General features: G+C 40.7%; 2 protein-coding genes across 2 annotated transcripts; both read right to left on the minus strand.

The window, feature by feature from the left end:
* Positions 1-8217: 8217 nt before the first annotated feature.
* Positions 8218-16970, minus strand: zgc:92275 (cholesterol 7-desaturase nvd). Its single transcript, XM_051072786.1, is given in 10 exon segments — positions 8218-8403; positions 9472-9648; positions 10129-10248; positions 10331-10456; positions 10591-10749; positions 10752-10771; positions 10926-11114; positions 14265-14427; positions 14429-15944; positions 16146-16970. Coding segments are annotated over 9 exon segments (1368 nt in total). The 5' UTR covers positions 14681-15944; positions 16146-16970; the 3' UTR covers positions 8218-8241.
* Positions 16971-17088: 118 nt separating this feature from the next.
* Positions 17089-20865, minus strand: LOC108894421 (bile salt-activated lipase-like). Its single transcript, XM_018693084.2, is given in 13 exon segments — positions 17089-17420; positions 17528-17646; positions 17648-17738; positions 17822-17931; positions 17933-18026; positions 18153-18339; positions 18499-18613; positions 18786-18893; positions 19305-19435; positions 19567-19764; positions 19863-19982; positions 20087-20234; positions 20705-20865. Coding segments are annotated over 13 exon segments (1662 nt in total). The 5' UTR covers positions 20768-20865; the 3' UTR covers positions 17089-17242.
* Positions 20866-21791: the final 926 nt, after the last annotated feature.

Raw genomic sequence — 21791 nt, forward strand, 5'->3', positions numbered from 1 at the left:
TAGGAAACAAGATTTTTTTTTTTTTACAACACACGTGCACACGCGCGCACTCAAAGGGGATCTTTGCACGGGGGGGAATATTCAGTTGCAAGTCGACAGTGAGTTTATTCATCACAGCAGGAAACGTCGAAACGCATCACTTTAACCAAACGGGCATGCACATAATAATGAAAAGATAAAAAGACAGTTAGTCAGAGAGACACAATTTTCTGAGCGAATCAAACTGCCGCTTATCATTTTAATTTAATTATTAATAGTCAAACATTTTAAATTTTTTCCCTGAGGGGATTTAGCCCTGGGCCTTGGCGTGTTTATTCCAAGATAAATATAATAAAAACAGCTCTTGCAACTAGGGGAGGGAAAAAGGTGTTTTAGAAATGAGGCCAGTATAAAAATCATCGAACAGTGTTCTGAATTATAAATCACCCAACTCTGTGGTGTCTCTCTGTGTTGCAGCTGATAAATTAATCACAAGGCTGAAGAAATCAACATTCATCAGCTGCTGGCTGTGTGCTTCCTCAATGAGCTAGTCTCAAATATGATTCTATGATTCTCTCTTCATAACTTTAGTCAGGGAGAAATTCATTTATATGCAGTGTTAAAGGGGATATAGAAGAGGCTTCTGGCTAAATAGTTCCTTATCTTATTTTTAAATCTCATTTCAACATATTTGAACACTTTCAATTTAGTTCAGTTCACTTTACTCTTATCCACTATCCAGTGAAGGAAAAAAGGTATAAAAAAAGATTAAGCCTTAAGGAAAAGGTCCACTTCCTAGCTTGTTTCAGAGCTTTCAACCACATCTCACAGTCTTCATCAGCTAAAGATGTAGGAGAATTCTCTAAAACCATTAAGGAGCATTTAATGAGAGTATTTAAAAATCAATGATTTTTACAGGACAGTGACAAAATATTAAGAATAATAAAAGCATGGGAAGGAAACATCCCTGGCATTAAACCTGTCTGGAACAGAGAATTAGTATGATTTATGGAGAAGCTGAGGTTTTGTCTGATTGGTTGCTTCCAGGATCTCAGTACATGGTGTCTCTCTGGAGCTCAGCCTGGATAGATGCATTTTCAAAGGTGTTTGTTCCTCGTTGAAGTAAATAAGCTTAAATTGAGACATCCAGGAGTCACTGCCTCCAAAATGCCAGCCACATAGACAGGGGGAGACGAGTCCCTGCCACCATCATCAAACTGCTGAAAATAACTGAAAAAATAATGGTGTCGAACAGAGCATCTAATGATTACCCTCCCCAGCCTCGGTGGGACTGCCACAGCCACTTTGTATAAAGCTCTAACAGTGTGAAGGCCTCTTATTAAATGAGGTTATGAAGCCCTCCTCTACCTCTCCTCCAGCCCACTCAGTCACTACTCACACAACAATAAAGCTGGACCAATCTGCTCTGCAGCCATTATATAATGAGTTTGCTTGTTTGCTGCTGGAGCAACACAGCACAGAGTCCTATAAAGACTCTCCAGCTCGGTGAGACTAATGCACGAAAATAAGCACAGGCAGCCGAGCAGCCACACAGATCATTATAGGCTTTTAAACTTAAGTATACACACATACACAGTAATCCACACAGACACACACACACACGGACACACTCTTGAGTTCACACTCTGAGCCGCCCGCCCACACAGAGGGAATACAGACTCATACACCACCCACACAATCCTCTGCAAGGCCAGGAGAGGGATGTGTGTGTGTGTGTTGTTTATCTTAATGACAAAACAACCTCTCATTACCTTAACACAGTCATTATCATCGTGCTATACATGTGGTTGGACATTTTTTTAAAGGATGGCAAGGTAACATCAATAGCGCAATTCATAAACCAGGGCAGTTTCAAATTTGCTTTACATACACTTATACTTAAAAGCAATTGAAAAAACAGGCTAAGAGTGAATGAAATATAATGTAAGTATAAATCATTTTCATAAAGGGCTTTCATGTCAAAATTTATTAAGACCTTAAACTGACAAAATGTAGCTACAATTTTTAATACAATTTAGAAATATAACCAAATACCTCCATTGATATTTTTGTTATTTAGTTATGTAGTTAAAATGGATTGTAAAAAATAATATAAAGTTTTGTGGTTGTCCTTTATCTAACATTTTAAAGTTATTTCACTTCATATTTTAGCAACTGAAATAGTCAAAAGCACCTTTGATTGAAGAATTACCCATGTATGAAACTGAATAGGGTCTCACTGCAAACTAAATACTAATTCATAACAAACCTCAGCCCATCACAACTGTCCACTGATGTATATGGGACAAGACCATATTATGGTTTTTAAGTCAGTTTTTCTTTTTCTGTGTTAAACCACACTGCAATCTTTCTGGGAGTGCCTAAACATACAAACCCACAAAACATTCATGATGCTGTATTGTACCCAACAAGGGTTACCTAGTGTGTTAAAAGGTGATGCCAAGGGGTCATATGTGAAGAGATAGGAGTGAGAAAATGTGGATGAAACACAGAGTGGGTGCGAAGGGGAAGAAAGAACAGACAGAGCCTGTCATACTTGAACTCCTACATGTTTTAGCGCTTACAGCAGCACATTTGTCGCCGTCGTCTTCTGTTGCTTTTTGCGTCACACAAGAGTGTTTCTCTGGAACACATTTGCTGTGACCTGAGCATGTTCATGTTGAATTGTGTGAAGAAGTGGAACCATAAATGATGTGTGAGCTTCATGTCAATGCAGCGATCAAGCAGCACTTTGCATGGAGCTGTTGTATATAGTTGCTGGATGTGTGTGACATGGAGCCCATGTTTTCTGATCGAAGCAGGGAGCCAAACAGACATGCTCTGCCAGCGCTTTGACATAAACAGAACTGATTAGGTCTTGGAAATGGATTACCTCAATGAGTCATCTGCAGATGGATGGCTGCCTATCTGATGTGTTTCTCGTGTAGTGTGAAGTCCTTGCATAAATTATAGATGCATGAGCCCCCTCAGCGCTCGCTTCCTTGCTTGTCCTGATGCCGAGCTGGAGGCATTCAGCCTGCAGAGAACACAAAGACTCTTCCGGATTTTAGATTCCAGCTTTACTCCCAACATCCTGCAAAGCCTTGTGGGGGTGGGGGGTGCAGGCCTGATCAATATGGATCAATTTTTGGTTTCCCATTAGAGAGGCCCAGCTAACTCCAAATTGGTGTTTCTGTAATTGACAGTAGACTGAGTCAGGAGAGAATTAGAATTTGATCTCAGGAAAACAGGCGAACATGTAATTACAGCAGACTTAAAGACCCAGCATCCTGTTCCTCTTCAAAGTTACACAGTAGTTGATGCAGATGTTAAGCATGTGGATGTATATGTTAACTAAGTGTGTGTTCTGTGCTTACACTTGTCTTTTCACATGATGTTTTTGTTGTGCAGCTCACAATGTTGAAACATAATAAGGTGTTATTGTTTCTATATAAGTTCACCCAAGGCATTTCTATGCATTTGTTTATACAATATCTTTCTAAGCAATGTGAGTAATGTATTTTTTATATTTTTGTTCTGTTAGAGTTCACAGCCAGTTTAGTATTGAAAACTTAATCAAAAGTATCTTTTCCAAAGATATTAATACAAGCAGGTGTACATATGACACATTCTACCAAAGTGAAATTTCACTGTTTAAATGTGTATTGTAGATGGTCTTGAGCCTATGGTACACCACTTTTATCTGCAGTTATTTTTCTTATTTTAGCTGAATTAGTTAGCCAAACCAACACAGATTTCATGTTTTTGTTGCAACAAACATTTTTATTCATTCATATTTTTATCTCCAAACAAAAACAGCTGGCGGCTAAAGACCTAAAAATATCTGGGTCCTCAGCTGCCAGATGTTCCACTTTCTTCACCAAATCATTGCTAAGTTACTTTGGCTGCCTTCTGGTGATTACACTGGGTTTATCTAATAATGGAGCTGGTGGGGACTCCAGTCATCCCCTTTCATTTTGTACTATTTTTGATTACCAAATTTAAGCATTTCTGCATTGGCAATTTTGAATTTATATACAACACAGAGGTATTCAGAATCTGTTTGAAGAGGAGTTAGCATTACAGGATCCTGGCTACATTATAACAAACTTAAAGGTGCAAGTGCATCAAGAACAAAACAAAATATTAAGAAACAAGACCAGTGGAGCATCAGTTCCAGCTTTCATCATTACTCTCTCTCTCTTTCCTTCTGTCTTTGAATGAATAACATGGATAAAGTATTAAATTGTAGGGCCAAGTCTCCTTCATGTGCACTATTAAAGGAGATCAAGCTGGGTTTTTGTTGTTTTTTTTTTTTTTTTTTTTTTTGTTGCTAAGAATATGCAGCAGTAACAGCAGAGAGCATCCAAGCTGTTCTGATGAGAAGTAGGTCAGTACGAGACCCAGAAAGATTTGAGAAGTTTTGATCCAAAGTCAAGCTCCCATTATCTGTGGCACTGAATCCTACAAAGTTGCAGACACTCTTCAAAGAAGATAAAAGTCAGAGGTTGACAAACTGACGAGAGACTTGGATTAGAAATGTTGTATGATGAACTTGCTGCTAAATTACTTTTTCCAAGACATTTACAATACTGAAAACAAATTCTTGATGTGCACCTGCAAATCATGGCATTCAGGAGTCATCTTAGCTTTGGCAAATGCCAACTGGATTTTATTGCAATTAGAATCTCAATAGTAAAAGATGACTGTACATAGTCAGAGTCTGGAATAACCAGGTTTTGTGAAATGAAAGATAACACATGAGGTTAATAAAACAAATGAAGAAAAATGACATTTGGAATTTGACATTTCCCTTAAATGTCACTTCCTGCATCTGTAATGGTATTAAAACATCAAAAGGATAATTTATAGCAATAGACTGTTCTGCAGAAGTCACACAACTGACCCCTCAGATGATGAGTTTAGCCTCTACCGTACAGTAGGGATACAATTATAGGAGGAGCAACAATGTACAGGAAAATACCCATTAACACCAGGAGGAGCAGCAGGACGGCAGTGATGCAGAGGCAGCGGGAGTGTAGTCGCATCAGTCTCAGTCCCCTGACAAAGCAGGGACAGACGCAGCTTCCACATACGTCTCTCTGTGCGTGCACCTCCAGCTGCCTCTCCAAAGCAAAGCAGCATAACAGTGATGCAGGGACGGCTTGAGGTTCAGGGCCAGGACCAATGATGAAGGCCGGTGTGGGCTCGTGGACACAGTTAATGTAGGACTCCTCTTGAAGTCTTCTGATCTCCCACTGTGGGAACGGGGTGGTCTGCCGACAGAAGGGGCACTGCAGTCGGCCAGGGTCCCTAGCCCGCCTCAGGATGGCAGTTATACAGTGGTGGCACAGTGTGTGGTTGCAATTGAGCAAGGTAATGCGGTGGTCTCCGTGCGAGTCAAACAGCTCGCTGCAGATGGGACACTCACGCCGATTGCTGTCGCTGCACAAACTCCTGACACTTCCACTGCAGCCAGGCTGATCCCTGCCAGCCGATTCCAGCTCTTGTGGAACAGATGTCTTTTGGTCAGGACCATCTGTCGCCGTTTGTGTGTCTACTTTGTGATTCTCATCACTGCTGTCCTGATGTTTGTGCTGAAGCAGAGGCTGTATGACTGCGTCGCTCTCATGTTCTTGCTCTTTTGCTCTCCTCGTTGTGTATAAAACTCTGACATAGGTCTCCTCTGTAGCAGGCAGGCACTTTTCTTCCAGTGTAACACTGCATTCCTCCTCAGTTTCAAGGACTTCTACTTCAGCCATCTTAATCATAAAATGATTTTTTCTTTTTTCTTGCCTCAATACAACCTAACACAAACTCTGTATGTTTCCTCATTACAACAAGTCTGCAGGACTCAAGTGAGCCAATTGTTGAAGTAATGCTTCTGTGTAACAAAGGCTACACAGTTCTCTCCCACCATAAACCCAGATAAGATAAGCACATTCACAGATAAGGAGTGCTAGGCAATAATACAAGCCTCGGAGAAGTGCCACTGGCCAAGTGGAACAGTGAACGTTTTACTATTCCACTCAATTTAACACACTAACATATTTAGTGCAATAGAAAGCTTTTGCCAGTTCAGAAATGCATGAGCAAGCACATTAGAGCCAAGCAGATTTATTCTGCATATTTCAATAAACACTACATCTGTAGATTAGCCAGTTACGAAAATACATTTTAATATTGAGAAGGAACAGAAGAGAGGAGTTCATCTTCTATTCATAAGAGGCATTGTGCTTTCTTACATTACATTCATGTGCTTTGAAATGTATCCTCTTTCTTCTGTGACCACCTGACAATCAAACGGAAATTAAAATGTAATGCAGAGCAATCCCACATAACCAGCCCCCACCACCACGGGCTGCTGAACATTATTGCGTTCATACTTCAGTCACACTTCCAACCGGACTCAGTTGGCATTTAATAAAGCCTAACAACCCTGTAGTCATCAGATGATTAAGTTACTAACCAGTGGAGTCAATGTGCACTGAGAAAAAACAAACAAAAGTGTTGAAAGGATAATTCCAGAACATTTCAACCTGGTGTATTTCCTATGCATGTGGCTATTGGGGCTTTATGAGACATTGTACCTTTGCATTTGCTACCTCCGTTGTGGAGATACAAGGAAACGAGGACTTGCACAAAACAGCGCATATCAGGGAAACTGGCACGAGGCTCTCATAGCTTTCCAAGTAAACATGATCTTTAAATGAATCATTTCAAACATTTGTTTCTGAGTTTGACTGAAAGTAAACACAGACTGTATCTGCTAGGAGGTGGCGAATGCAAACTTATCATGAGTCATAGAGACAGAACAGCCACATTTATGGGAAATAGGCAAGGCTGAAATGTACCGAAATTATCCTTATAAATAAACTGCACACTTCTGTCTTAAATACACATCAGTTGGAGCAGTAATGGGAACATGAGGTTATGAGAGTATATTAAGAGCAACACTACAAATGATAATTGACAATAATTCAAATAGATGTAACAACACATCTGGTCTAGAAAGGTAAGCAAACTATTAAATATATAACCCTAAAAAAACTCTCATCAGCTGTGATAATTCAAGGACCACTTGGTGATTTGTCACCACAGATGCAACATTATATTCACTGATATGATTGTATGTTAGACTTGTTAAAAGAGTTGTTCAACATATAAGATACTACTTGCCAGTCTTTCCAAAGATCTACATCACATCTCTGCAGTGTTGTGGGTTAGCATAGCTTAGCATAAAGATTGGAAGCAAGGGGAAACAGCTAGACTAATGTCTCTATCCAAAATTAAAAACTACACCTACCACCACCTAAAGCTCATAAGTTATATTATTGTTATTTTGTTTGTTTAGTTTGCATACTAACAGAAGTCAGAAATTTCTCTAAGAGTATCTACATGTTGAAACTTTTTCATAAAGACAAAATCAATTCCAACACTTCCTTTAATACTTGCTGTGATTCATATGAAGCACACAGTCATTACTGCCCTAAATCCTCCACCTGATACTGTCTTACTGAAGGGCTGAACAACTTTTGGAAAAGTGGTCCTTTAAGTCATCATCGCTCACTGCTACACCTAGAAAGTCCCTATTATCAGGCTGTTGAGTAACCTGAGATATCAATCAGAAAACAAACACACCTGCCATTATACCTGCAGCTGAGACAGAGCCCAGTTGCATTACACATTAAAGATTTAATCTTACAGTTTCGAAGGCTAGATTAATGTTTTCTAATGCAGATAAAACTAAAGTGAGAAGAAATCTGATACCAACTCAAACTAGAAGCAGGTGGTTTATATTAGCGCCAATCAAACATGCAGACAGAAAAACCTCACTGAAGCACAGGATTATCCACATTATGAGTATAATGGTTTTTACAGTGTAATGGTCTTTGTGTCACCATCGCAACAAGGCAACTCTGGTGTTCTTAGTATTGCTTATTCTGATCACTAGTGCTGGTTCGTCAAAATTTCACATTTATGGGCTGAAGTCAGTCAGTTACACTTAAGGCACTTGCTTATATAAGGCTGGAAAATAATTTTTAACCATTTAAATGAGCCCAAGAAGAGGAGGTTTTCTGGTATAGTGTAAATTTGGCCCAAAGCCATTCCACAAACAAGTCAAGCCTCCTCTGCACCTTTAATTCATTATATGTGACAGATGAAAATCAATCCCGGACCGCCTCCTCAGAGACGTCTGATTAATGTCAACCCTGACCTGACATCTTCTCCGCTGATATCTCCTCCTGTAGTCCAGAGAGGTCAAAAGTCTAGAGTGTCGCGCCGGTACTGCAGCCGCGGGCTGTTCTCGCTGTAGAACTGACTGAACCAGCGCCTGTGCTTCTGGATGGCTGAATCCTCCTTCACCAGAAGAGGCTTGGAGATGTACTTCTTATTGTTCCAGATCATCACATCCCGCTCAAACTAGACACATAACAAGAAAACAGGAAAAGGTCACTGGATAAGACCTGCAAATTATGATTACAAAAAGCTCAGCACTTCATCTATCCTTCTTTACTCCTGCTCACTCAAGTGTGACTAAGAATTAAATAATAACTAAAAGAACAAGACATATTTTCCATGGTCTCGTTGCATTTCATTATCATAATTTATCAGCAGGGATTTCGGTTTAAAGTGTTGTTGATTAAATGTCACTCCACAGTTACTCCATCGGCTGCTGAGATCTGGCATTTCAGTCAGACTAAAGCTCTTGAACTGTCCTTTGTAAGATGAGCTTCCTCTGGTGGTGTCAGCAAAATGACAATCATTTTCAGGAATATAATTTCAAAAGATTCATTCTTTTAAAAATGATTCTCATCACGATCGCCATCTGTGTCTGTCTTATGTTTAATCAAATATTTCATCTGGAGACACCGTTATGGGCACTTTCATTCAGAAAAATACTTTCCCCTCTTCTTTTCTTATCTTAGTTTTTTTTTTTGTTAATCTATGTCTGTTTCTTTTCATTTCACAGCTAATTATCAAGTTTAATGAGGACTATTTACACCTTTTCTGTGACTGTGTGGTGTTACATCTTGTGGCAACGAGGAGGCAGAATTAAACCGAAGCCTGAGTGGGAGGTAAATATAAACAATGATCTATTCACATTAGAGCAATTCTGTACTGATAAATAACATAACACAACAGAAGTATAATTTACAGTATATTCATGCAGTTTAGCTGCTTTGTAGGATGATTTTTTCCCCAAATACCTGATAATATAGCAGCCTGCTGCTATATTATAAACCAGGTTAATGAGGTTGCTGAGACTGAGCCAAGCAGTAAATGTGCTGTAAAACCAAACTATGAGCTAAAAGAAGCTTAAAAAAAGCTCCATAAAGCTGCAGAATCTGTGATAATTCTGTGGGTTTATTACTGCAAGGAAAACATTTCACAATACACAAAGTCATTTCAAATGTTTTTAAAAGTGAGGCTTTAACAGCAGTGCAGACTATGTTACAGTGATAAAAGAAGGCTAAGTGTGTACTGCACCTGAATGCACTCTGCTCTGAGGATGAATTTGGGCACCAGAGGAGGGATGTTAGACTGATAGAAGATGGTGTGAGAGACACACTGCAGCAGAGGCTCCACTGGAGTCACACAGTGCATGATCACACCCCGGCCCAGGAAACTGTGGTTAAACAGCAGAAACACCAGTCCTGGACCCACCTGAAACAGAAATCTATGCATCATTTCAAGATTTGTGCTTGGTCTTACAGGATCCTTAATCCCTGCCACTGGTTAACCTTGTGAGATAAGTGGTTTCAGGGTATTTTATTCAGGGTACTCAATTCACCAGTCATGATAAAAAGGTACAGACTGCAAAGCAGTTGCCCAGCTAAAGAATGTGATGATTTTTGCATCAGACCAGCATTTTTCTCAGCTGTAGCTATAAAGACTGAGAGATTTTCAGTCCTGCTGGTCACACACAGTCCATCTCCCTTTGGCTCTGCACTGTTGTAGTAAGATAAGGGAAATCCTTAAAAACAGCCAGAAGCTGTGTTAATATTAATTTCATCTAAATTCTACAGTTATTCAAAGACTTTGAGTTCAGAGTTGAGATACAGCAGATATTTTTGTTATTTTATTTTCACTGGAATTACAGGAGACTGTATACTAACTGCATATCCACTTTGAACTTTACTGTACCTGTCTGGCCACAACTTGAACATCCAGCAGAGGCCAGTGGTGCCCAAACACTGTCAGAGCGTGTTTCACCAGCATCTGAGAACAGTGCTTGTTGGGCTCTGACTCTGGTTCCCACTGAGCCTTGAATAAACAAACACACAGGATCAAAATAGCATTAAATACAATAACATATTCAGCTTTCTTATCTGCAGGAGCATCTTACCTTCCAGTCATGTCGCACAAATTCCCAGATTTTGCTGTTTGTGTAGCGCAGATCTACGCCGCTGACCATGCCCGGTGTGTGCAGATGAGCGAGGTGAGCGATGTCTGCTGCATTTTCAGGAATCTCCTGTAGAGAGCAGAGGTCACCATGAAATATTGTCATGACTGTGTTAAAAGATTAGAATGAAAACTATCTACTGTAAACTGCCTGAAGGAGTTTGACACTGAAGTCAGTTTCCTTCCACACATACATGCACCTACCTGTATGTGAGCGTTGATAAAATGCTCAGTTCTCCCTCGATAGACCCACTCTCCCTTTGTGATCTCTTGCTGCTCTGGGACAGTCCACTGAGGATTTTCTCCATCACAGTGAAACCAAACCAGGATCTGTCCGTTGACCTCACAGCTGGGCCAGCAGCGCATACCTTGGCAAACTCTGGCACTGCAGGACAAATGAAACACAAATCTGAATCATAGTCTCTTTAGTCAGAGAAATGTTAACTTGTTTCACCACTATCATATGACTACCTTCTGATTGAACATGTAAGAGCTTTGTAAATTGTAAATGGACAAAAAACATCAGCCTCAGTTCATACCTTTTTCTGCGTAGGGGATCTTCACACACTTCCCATCGTTCCCATCAAACTGCCATCCATGAAAAGGGCACTCTATGCAGTTTCCCACCACCTGTCCTCCCACAGCCAGATTGGCACCCAGGTGAGGGCAGTAGGCATCCACCACGTAGGCCTTCCCATCCTGGGCTCGAAATACTGCCACCTGCTCACCTATAGGATAATTAATCACGATAGGGGAAGGTTTTTAATTCAACCCAAAATCAGTATTAATTCAGGTATGGCTGTAACTCCACTGACAAATCTATAACAATCTGTTGCACTGTGAATGAAAAGAACCCACCCATGCAACATATTCTTTACATGTTAGTGAGCATCCAATTATATGGAGCAATTTACTGAATTATGAAGAAAGAGTTTTAATACTGTGCCAAGGTCTTTAAGCACTTATTTTGCCTTTTGCCAGCCTTCTCCCACAAACTGTGAAGCAGCACACATTCAAAGTCACTGCTTTCGATGGTTACACTTGGCCTGGTCTGATCAGATTACACCATAGATGTATGGTGAGTGTGCAAACTGAGTTTGTGCCCAGTCAGACACCACATCTGGAGATCTCTACTTACTGTACCAACTGCATTTGGCTTGACATTTGGCTGACCTGCAGTGCTCAGATTGCTCCCAGATTAGCGCAGGCTGGGTGACAGTGGTTAAGAGCGACCACTGAGCCAGCTCTAGCGGTGCCTAGTCAGGATACTGCTCAGGAAAATTCAGAGAAATCCAAAATAAGGCTCATCCAAATGAGGAGTGACACAGCACCGCACTGCTGTCTCCAGACTTTTGTGGGGGCAGAGCTGAACCACAGTGTGAGATCTGTGAGAGCAGCACAGGGGAAAAGACACACTTGGCAGAATTTAATATATGATGTAAATGGATGACCGCGGAGGAAAGTTAGGAGCGAGACTCTGTGGTCATTCACAGCAGGATGCAGATCCTGTGGGAAGCCAAGTTTTGATTTGGGTCAACATTATTTGGGACAGTAAGATGTCTGGGGCTGGAGGGAGAGCTTGTGCTGAAGGGGACAGAGAGAGGGAGGAAAAATAAAACGCTGCTCTAATATACTGTATATTTAGCATCATAGATGGATAGGCTTTCATGTTCTCTGGGGGAAAACAGTCTGTACTTCATTTAATGTTTTCCAACATGCCAACACACCCCGGTGGTTTTCTGGCAATCCCTCATCCCCACTTTGGCAGCCATTGCTCTGCATCACACTTTGAGTGTGTAGGAGCTTTAATAACTTGCTACACTAGTGCTAGCAGTAAAATATCCACAATCTCTCGAAATGTGATCAAGAGCCTTCATATACATAATTAAAATTTAGCAAGATATTAAGCAAAGTTCATCCATGGCCACAGAAATAAAAAAATATAACAAATTCCAACTCAAGGTCCATGTTTTCCTGGAGCTCTCAGACACATCACATGGTCTTCCTCTGTGGAATGAGTTTGCTCGGTCGTCATGGAGACAGTTCTGTTGATGTGTGCTATGATTTTATCTATTTTAGTTACCACTATGTCTTCTGAGCTCCTGTCAACAGATTAATCTCCCTGACAACTGAGCAAAGACACGACTGAAAGCTCTGGAAAAAAAATAACTGTCTGTCAAATAATTACAGTACGTTTTAATTTGGTGCTGACAGAGTCGATTATCTGTCTCTAGGAAAAAAAATCATTGTTTCAGTCACCATCGTCAATCAAGGAAAAACACTTAATATTCTTTGGTTTCAGCTTTTTAAATGTGAGAATTTGTTTCTTTCATTATTGTAAATTAAATATCTGTTTATCTGTTTGGACAAACAAAACAAATAATTTAAGGACATTGTTTGTGATGGAAATTTTTCACATATTTAACAATATTTATATATTAAATGATTAAACAGTTGATTGAAAAATAGTAGATGAAATGGTAACAAATAGTCTGCAAGAGCAGGTGTCTCTTTCTACTAATGGATATTTTTTCCAGGTATAAAACCTTTCACATGCTGTTTGTTTATTTATGGCAGGTAATGCGACAGAAACATGAAAGCACCGCACACTGCACAAACCTTTTTGAACTCAAACTCAAAGAAACTCTCTGAAGAGATCACACAGCCCCACCGCATATCAACACAAATTTAAAATGTGAAACACGTCTCTGTTTAGTGTCGCAGTGAAAATATGTCAAAAATAAATGACATATCAGCCAGGAAATTAATTTAATTTGTGATAGAAGTACTACATATCAAGCAGCACAGAAACATATATGACATATTAACAGCTTTAAAGCTGTGAATGATGAGGTTGTCATATTATTGATCACAGAGGGACCTGATGCAGGTTTGATCGGCTGTGTGATCACTCTCTGTTTAATGACATTTTATTGTCAAGGCAAAGCCATTAATCAATTTGAAGATTAATCAGGAATTAATGATGAAGTTGTAGTAATCACATCCACCTCCATGACACCTTTAAATCAAACAAGCAGTTTCAATCTCATCTGACAATAAACAATGAGGCTTTGTTAAAAAATAATAGGCTCCAGTGAGTAAACTACTCTAACAAAGCCAGTTTCCTTTGTGTTTGAAGTGTTTACCAGAAACTTTGTAAAAAGAGCTTGTGTCTCCTCCCCTGGCTAACCCAGCCTCTCTACACTGAGACAACAGAGACCAGGTGAACTGACAACATTCAAGGCCAGCAGTGAAGAATCAGAGGTGATTCATCTGGGGCTGCAATTAACCATTATTTTCATTATCAGTTATCAGTTTTTTATTTTCTGACTGACTGAATAATCATTTCATCTGATGTATGAAAACAATGAAAAATTCCCATCACAATTTTTCTTAAGCCCCAGATGATGTGTTCAAGTTGTTGTCAAAAAGCAGCTTCAAAGAAATTCTATTTATAATGGTGTGAAGCAGTAGAGCAGAAAATCCTCCCAAGTGAGAAGCTGGCACCAACAAATGTCTGACATCCCTGCTAGAAGAAATGAATTAAACTCTCAATCAGTGATCACCATAGTTGTAGATTAATTTTGTGTCAATCAACTGATCAATTGTTTCTCTATATGTATGGCATGTGACTGTTTCATCCATAATCATATAAAAAACAATGTTTTAACTGAGTAACATGTGAGTATAGAAATTACTGAAACAATATTTGAATGCCTGTTTATTTCTCCGTGCACCTGAGAATGTGAACTTGTCCTATATTTTGTGTGTGTGTGTGTGTGTGTGTGTGTGGGAGGGGGGAGCTACTGTTATGTTACAGTAACAGTTTGTGTGTTTATTTTTATACTGGTGACTACAACCACCGTTACTTCCCATACCTAGAACAGTGACACTTCTAACCTCGCCCCTCTCCAGCATGTGAGAGTCCAGCGCTCGGTACCAGCCGTTTGGATACACCGGGGGCAGCTCTCCGATCTTCCTCCTGCGGCGGACCTCGTTCGCCGCCCGGGCTCTGGAGCGACCGTCCTCAGCGATGTATCCCCACATCCTCGAGCACCTTGAGCAGCTCCAGAGGACGGAAGAGCAGCCTGTACAGCCAAACCACGGCGAGGAGGGAAAAGCCAGCGATGATGCAGACCACAGCTCGCGCTGGAGCACCGAGCAACCCAGTTTCTCTCCACACCAGGTGGTACCCGATACCTGCCGAGTCTCCGCCCTGCAGGATAAGCACTGCACCTACTCCCAGAACAGCAGCAGCAGCTACCTTCCCTGTGGACATGACGTGCCCGTCCATCCTGTCTGGTGTTGGCTGTCACAGTCTCTCTCCTGCAGGCTGCAGTGACAGGCTGCACTGGGTTCGTTTACCATCGGGCAGTTTAAGGACATGATGTGTCGCCCGGGAGTGGCACGTTTCACACGAGCGCCTTGGAGACAAGATGCGCTACTTCGTTTAAGCCACACCCAGGGTCGGTCCAGCCTCAGGGGTCTGACCTGACTTCACCTGAGTAACCTAGGATTAACACAGTGGTCTGATTTGCACTGAAGGCCTGGCTTGAATGGGGTTGAGGTCGGGGCTTTGTGCAGACCAGTTCTTCTACACCGCACTGGGAAGAACATTTACGGACTTGGGTTTGTGCACAGGGGCCACAAAGTTGGAAGAGCACAAATACTGTTGAATACTGTAGCATTAAATCACCAAACCTGGGCTTACGATTTACAGAGCAACAATTCCCTTGTATGCATTGTATTACATAGTATCTGTTTTATTTCATTTGTAATATTTGCTTAATTTAATATGCTCTAAATATCAAGCCAAGCCTGTATGATTTACCTGTAACCTGAGTAGAGCTGGCTCATGTTCTGCACGCACCCTCTTGTGGTCTTTTATCAGAAATGCTCTGTAAAGCCATGACTGCGTGTTGGCGTCGTCTTCTGCTGGGGCTCAGCAGATTTATTACACTGGGAAAATATCTATTAAGTAATAAAGGTATACAAAAGTAGATTTAAAAATACAAGGAGTAATCATTAGTTTATATTCAATGAATCAATTCTGGCATGATGGTTTTATCTCCAGGTGTGGTCTGTCAACTGCTGATTCTGAGGTCAAGAACAAATTGGTAGATTCAATTTTAAAGGTGGGATATGCAAATAGACAGTGACATCCTATTCTCACTCGGCATTGGCAAGATGAAGGTAGAGGGCAGCCTGTGTAGGAACCAGTAAGATGTAGTCTGTTCCAGTACCCGCAATGGTTTCCTTGACAGTCTCCGTGCTGGGATTTGTAGTGTTTACATTTCTTTAAAATCATACAGAAACTCAGGGATTTTACAGAGACTGTTTTGTACCTCTTCAGTGAACTTGCAGGGGTTCTTGTTGATGGCCCAGGGGCAAAGGGAGACCCCGCTCTGCGAGATGGCTCTCTCTCACCTGGAAGCTGACACTAGCCCCTCATGCACCTTCTCCAAAGATGGTGATGTTGTCTGGATCTCCTCCAAATGAGCAGATGTTCTGTGCACCCAGATGAGAGCAGCATGCTGGTCCCAAAAGACCATAGTTTCCTGTCAAAAGGCATCAAACAGTCTTGCACACAAAGTCTCTCTACCTGCGTAATCAGAATTGGAGTCAGCAGATAATAATACATAAGTGAAATGTGGAGGACAGATTTTATTTTCAGTCTTTCCCTGAGCGGCCATGAGGAACCCAGACATTAAGGTAAAGACAGTCCTCACTGCTATGCGTGGACCTCAAAGTTAGTTTACCTGAAGGCATCTCTTCCTGAACTCAGCTGCCTTCGATACTCCTCCTGTTAAGATATTAACAAGACTCAAAAACCGTGAACACTGCGTCTATGACATCAGGTCCAAGCCAGCTCCCTTAGCAAGAAAATTCATGAAATAAACAGTAGGAAAACGCGGCGAACTTTAAGCTAGCAAAACGTACTAAAGAAAAATATTAGCCCGCTCATACCCACAAGTAAAACTCACCTAAAAGTAAAGATACTGCGATCAAACATCCACCAAACACTTACTGAATGGAGGAGAGTTAATATGAAACAGAGCAACATCATTTCATATCGTTTCATGCTGAGAAAAACTTTGTAAAGCACATTGTGCGGAGACACAAGATCCATACCTTCTACGTAGTCAGAGATGACCCGCGCTCGTGCGAACGCGCCTACGTAGCTACGCCACGCTGACTACGTCTACGCGCAGTCGTACGTACGCAGACATCTTGGTCAAAACACAGGTGGAGATTAAAGTACACTGACATAAACACAACGAATTTAGTGAGATTGAGTGACATTTCCATAACAACCTATCGCACTAGGATAAACTATGAATTAAAATATTAAAACACTTTTCAATTTAAGCCTTTAGCTGACTCTAGACACATGAAGCAATAATCAATTTAAGTTATTCTTAGCAGCACTCTCTCTGTGTGTCTGGCAGCAACAACTACTTGAATCTTTATAATTCCTATTTTCAAACAATGTGTTTCACTTTAATGAGGGAAAATGCTTTGGATGAAGACAAATTGATGTCAATTGGTTCACATGCTCATACTTAGTGCATTCAAATTATCTTTTGATGGTTGGGTTTTGTTTGACTTGTCTTACTACATCTTACTTAGAAAGTATTTTTGTGATGTCATATTGAGGGCTGATGGCCACAATATATTTAAAAGGTCTTCTTTTTGCTGACTGTTTTTTATTAAGCATCCAATGCTGATGACTACCACCTCTGGAAGATAGTCAGGTCCATATAAAAAGCCACAGACAGTGTTTCTACAGTCATACAGTTTATTGTACATACTCTTTCATTAGTATAATTGGTGTCTTAATCAAACTAAAAATGCATCACTGAATCGATGGAAGGCTGGGAAGGGTGTTGAGCCAAAGGTGAAGAAAACGTAGCCTCATTTCCTGTCCAACGGAGCTCTCGTTCATCTTAGCGTTGATGTCCAGGAACTGTTGTCCAGTGCTGGTAAATTCAGGCCAGACCACAGGCACCTTCAGGTTTCCTTTGTTGGGATTTCTGTGAAAATAAGTAGAGGGAGAAATACTTGTAACGTTTTGTAAGATCATCCTTAAGCTATTAAAATATTTTTTTGCAATGTTGTACATGCATGCACAGTGTTTTACCCAGTTCTGGCGAAGTTAGTCCAGTATGCGATCATATAGCCAGACAGGTCTCTGTGTCTGTCTCCATAAGCCTTCGGTGTGGTGAAGGGTTTGCCAAACACAAACTGCAGATCATCAGCGATGGTCAGATCCCACCCAGTCATGGAAGGGTTTGCCTGGTCCAGCCATTAAACTAGGCTCAGACAGCAGGTAGGAGTAGGTACGGCCAGACCTGTTAAAGACCATCATCATTTTAACAGTACTGCATCAACTTAAAGATGTTTTTAGGCAAGAGAATCAAGCAGTTAGCCTCACCTGGCGTTAGCAGCATGCAGGTAAATGGCAGCCTGAATGGGAACTAGGAAGATGTAATCTGTCCCAATGTCCACAGCAGTTTTCTTTATGGTGTCCTGACTGGGTGTTGACTCCCCAGTTGGATGAATATTCAGCAAAGGCAATCTCCAAACCAGCTTGCCCCTTCTCCTTGGTATAAGCAGCAAGGAGCCGCTTTACATCTTCTCTGCAGAGAAAATAAGGTAGAGAGCTCTGTTAGTGAAAGGCTTTCACATCCCTTGCTTTCATCATGTAAATTTCAAAGCTACAAATAAAAAATTCCTCCCTTCTCTGAAGACAAATCAAACCTTACACAGGAGTCTCTTCATTCTTGTTACCAAGGGAAGGAATATCCTGTGAAGTGAAGAGGTGTCCGTCACTGTCATTAACTCCTACGAGGTAGTCTATGTCAGCAGTGTTGTGGAACAAGTTCTCAGGCTGATCAGGGAGGAAGTCTCCATCAACAACAGGAGACAGGAGCAGGTTTTTCACACCAGGATCTGAGAAGGATTGAAACAATATGCTGAAGTGGTATCTTATGGTATAGTCCTTTTTTATTTGTTATTTCTTGTTGGTAATGCACAACAAAAAATGTAATCAACAATAAAGTGGCCAATCTGTGTATGCTGTGTATTTGGGAATATTGATATAATGCTCACAGTCTGGGGAGCCTTGTTGGATGCGGGGAGAAGCCATGGTGAGAGTCCCAGCATCAGTTGATTTCAGACAGGCCACCATCCTGTCATCGGTGGGGCAGCCGACCTTCACAGCAACCTGTGCACATGGCATGTGATCAAGTCCAGTTTTAGGTAGGCTAGTAAGATATTTTATATGCTTACTTACCATTTGACTTTAGGGCTACTTCAAGCTCCAATCCAAAAATCTAAAATTAGAACTTCTTCTATGACAGCTCAGTCCATGTCCATCATATCTGACAGTGACATACCTCCTCTGCGACCTTGCGTGGGTTCCTGCTGAAAGCCCAGGGGCAGAACGCAACACCACTCTGGGAGATGGCTCTCTTGAACAGCCCTTTGTTGTGGGGGGTAAGGGTCTGTGTAGGAATACATACATGAATACAGTATTAAAATCATTATTTGTAGTTATGTGTATTTGCTAATTTTCATAGCTTAAATAAGAAATTTCAGCCCTTAAACTTGCCACTTATGACTGTAAAAGGCATATTTGTTTTTGTGCAGACAAGTTTTATGAGAAATACTCTATTTAGAGGGTTTATAAGCTCTAACTAATACTAAAAAAATATTTATTTAACAGCTATTATTTAAGAGGATGATATACAGCCAAATGGATTTTCTTCAACCTGATAACCCCTAAATGACTCTTGTTAATGTATTACCTCTAAATAAAAAATAAAAGGTTCAGATCAAGAAAGCCTTTAATTGCTCACAAATCTTGATCCTTTATTAGACAGTGGTACAGTGTCTTTTTTTCTAAAGTCTCTCACCTGGAAGCTAACACTAGCGCCACCTGCAGACTCTCCAAAGAGGGTGATGTTCTCAGGGTCTCCTCCAAATGAACGGATGTTCCTGTGCACCCAGGCGATGGCAGCATGCTGGTCCCACAGACCATAGTTCCCTGTCAAGGTGACAAATTTAGAGTCAAAGGCACCCTGATACTCAGGCATCAAGACTGGTTTTAACTACGACTGCATTTTATTCCAGTAACTAAATAGAAAGTAACACACAACTTACATTAATGGTACCTACCAGGTAAGGTAGAGTCTCCTGTGCTGAGGAAACCCAGTGTTCCCACACGGTATCCCACTGACACCACAATAACATTGCCCCTGTCTGCAATTTCCTGACCACTGTACAGATAGTTGTTCAGAAAATTTGGCCCCATAGAGCCACCGACCATGAAGCCCCCTCCGTAAAACCAAATCATCACTGGCAGGTTTGATGACACTTGGGGAGAACAAGAGAGACATTTTTTAATTACTTTATTTTACATGCACCCTCCCTCTACTGTGCCAATGTTAATATAGAAAAACATGGTAGGCTACCATGGCGGCCATGAGGAACCCAGATGTTGAGGTAGAGGCAGTCTTCACTACCAAAAGTCGAAGTCTGGAGCATGCTGATCTGGAGACATCTATTGGCAAACTTTGTTGCCTTTAGTACACCTGGAGAAAAAAATAATACTGTTAATTTCTTTCTTAGAGTTGAAGGGGTGATTTTGCAGTTTAAACGACAGATCTGTTTGGTGAGATCTGTGCTTTGAACACACCGTCCCAGCCAGGGTGAGGTTTGGGTTTCTCGAAGGTTCCAGGTTTGGCAGCAAAGGGAATTCCTTTGAAAACATCCACAGAGCGGAAAAGACCGAGGGGGATATTTTGTCCCCGAACGCTGCCACCTTCTGTCTGCACCACACCCAGCTAGAGACACAGTCAAAAAGAGAGCTTTTACCTTCAGTTACAGCATAGAACAGTGGTGCCTGCTGTTAAAGATAAATAGCACAGTAAATTATGACATTTAAAAGAGGTATTGAGATAACAGTGTAGCAGGTTTATATTTTATATGGATGGGTTAGGGCTAGACAGACTGTGAACCTATCCTTCAACCGTCCTACAGTACAGTACTCTGAGAGTAAACTCTCAATTTGCAAATGGTCACTGTCCACACAATGATCTTTTGAGAAATTTCATTAAACTGTATATGTGTGTTTGAGCAGCAAGAGTTAAATTTCCATCTAATGATTTTCAGTGACATAAAGTCATTACAAGTGAAGGTAAACACCATTTTAGCTGTGACATATATTTTATTTTTGTTACCCTTAAACATCTTAACATGTGCTTTTTAATTCACATTTGCAAATTCTAATCAGTTAAAATTCTTAATGACTTACAGAGGCTGCTGAGGCTGTTCCCAGGGACAGGACAACAGCCAACAAAATCTTCAGTTTCTCCATGGCTGTCCAGAAACCAATGAGAACCTCTCCAGGTGCTTATATACACAAGAGCCCCCCTGCAAGAGAATTAATGGCAAATATAGCTGTTTACTCATGTTATACAACCTCAACACCCTTACGAGGACCCTGTGGTCCCCCACTGACCATGATTTGACATCTAAACCTCTGACCTCTGATGGAAAAACGCATGGTGCAAACTGAGGTAAAAGTCAAGTGAATAGAGGTATGCCATGTTGTATGTGTCACAAAACACATGTGGAATGATAAGGGATTAGCAGTCTATTTATTTACACATTTTGGGGGCAATTTTGCATTTTGTCTCCTAGAAATTACTTTTCTACACAACTAAACTCAAGAAACTCAAAGATCAAACACCCAATATTAGATGTCACAATACAGCAAACGTCTATTGCAGTAAGAACATTGTTTTCTGCTAAGAGGAGTAAAAATGATACAAACACTTGTTTCATCCTCCTTTCCTAAAATAGCATTGTAATGTATGGCAAACACAGAGCATACAGTGAGGGTATACAAACATCTAAGACACATTAGTTTAAGAGAGATGGTTGGTGGTGAAGCCATGGCGCTGTTGATTTACAGAAACAGGTGGACTAATTCTCAGATTAGCAAAGAGCACATGGTTTGAGATAAGATAAAACCTCCAAAATAACTCCACACCTCAAGTGCTGCTGTTGTTTTAAATAAATGTATTTAAACTTTAGTATTCTGTTCATACTAGAGATAGAGAGAGGCCAAATCCACACCGACACTCCTCAAGACAACACTGTAGGACAAATATATAATTTGTTGCTTCAGAAAAGCCAAGAAAAAAATATTAACCAACAGCTTTCTGAATACATAAAACTGAACACATTCAGGATGATACTCCTGAATACTAGGTAGCTAGCCAACACACATTTGCATGTATTAAATAAGCAAACTGCCTTAACCTTCAACTAATTTGAAATAATTATTTAATTAGGCTAACTCTGTGCTAGCTAACGCATAATGGACTGGTAACAAA

This window comes from Lates calcarifer, linkage group LG9, assembly GCF_001640805.2.
Source record: "Lates calcarifer isolate ASB-BC8 linkage group LG9, TLL_Latcal_v3, whole genome shotgun sequence".
Classification (NCBI taxonomy): domain Eukaryota; kingdom Metazoa; phylum Chordata; class Actinopteri; family Centropomidae; genus Lates; species Lates calcarifer.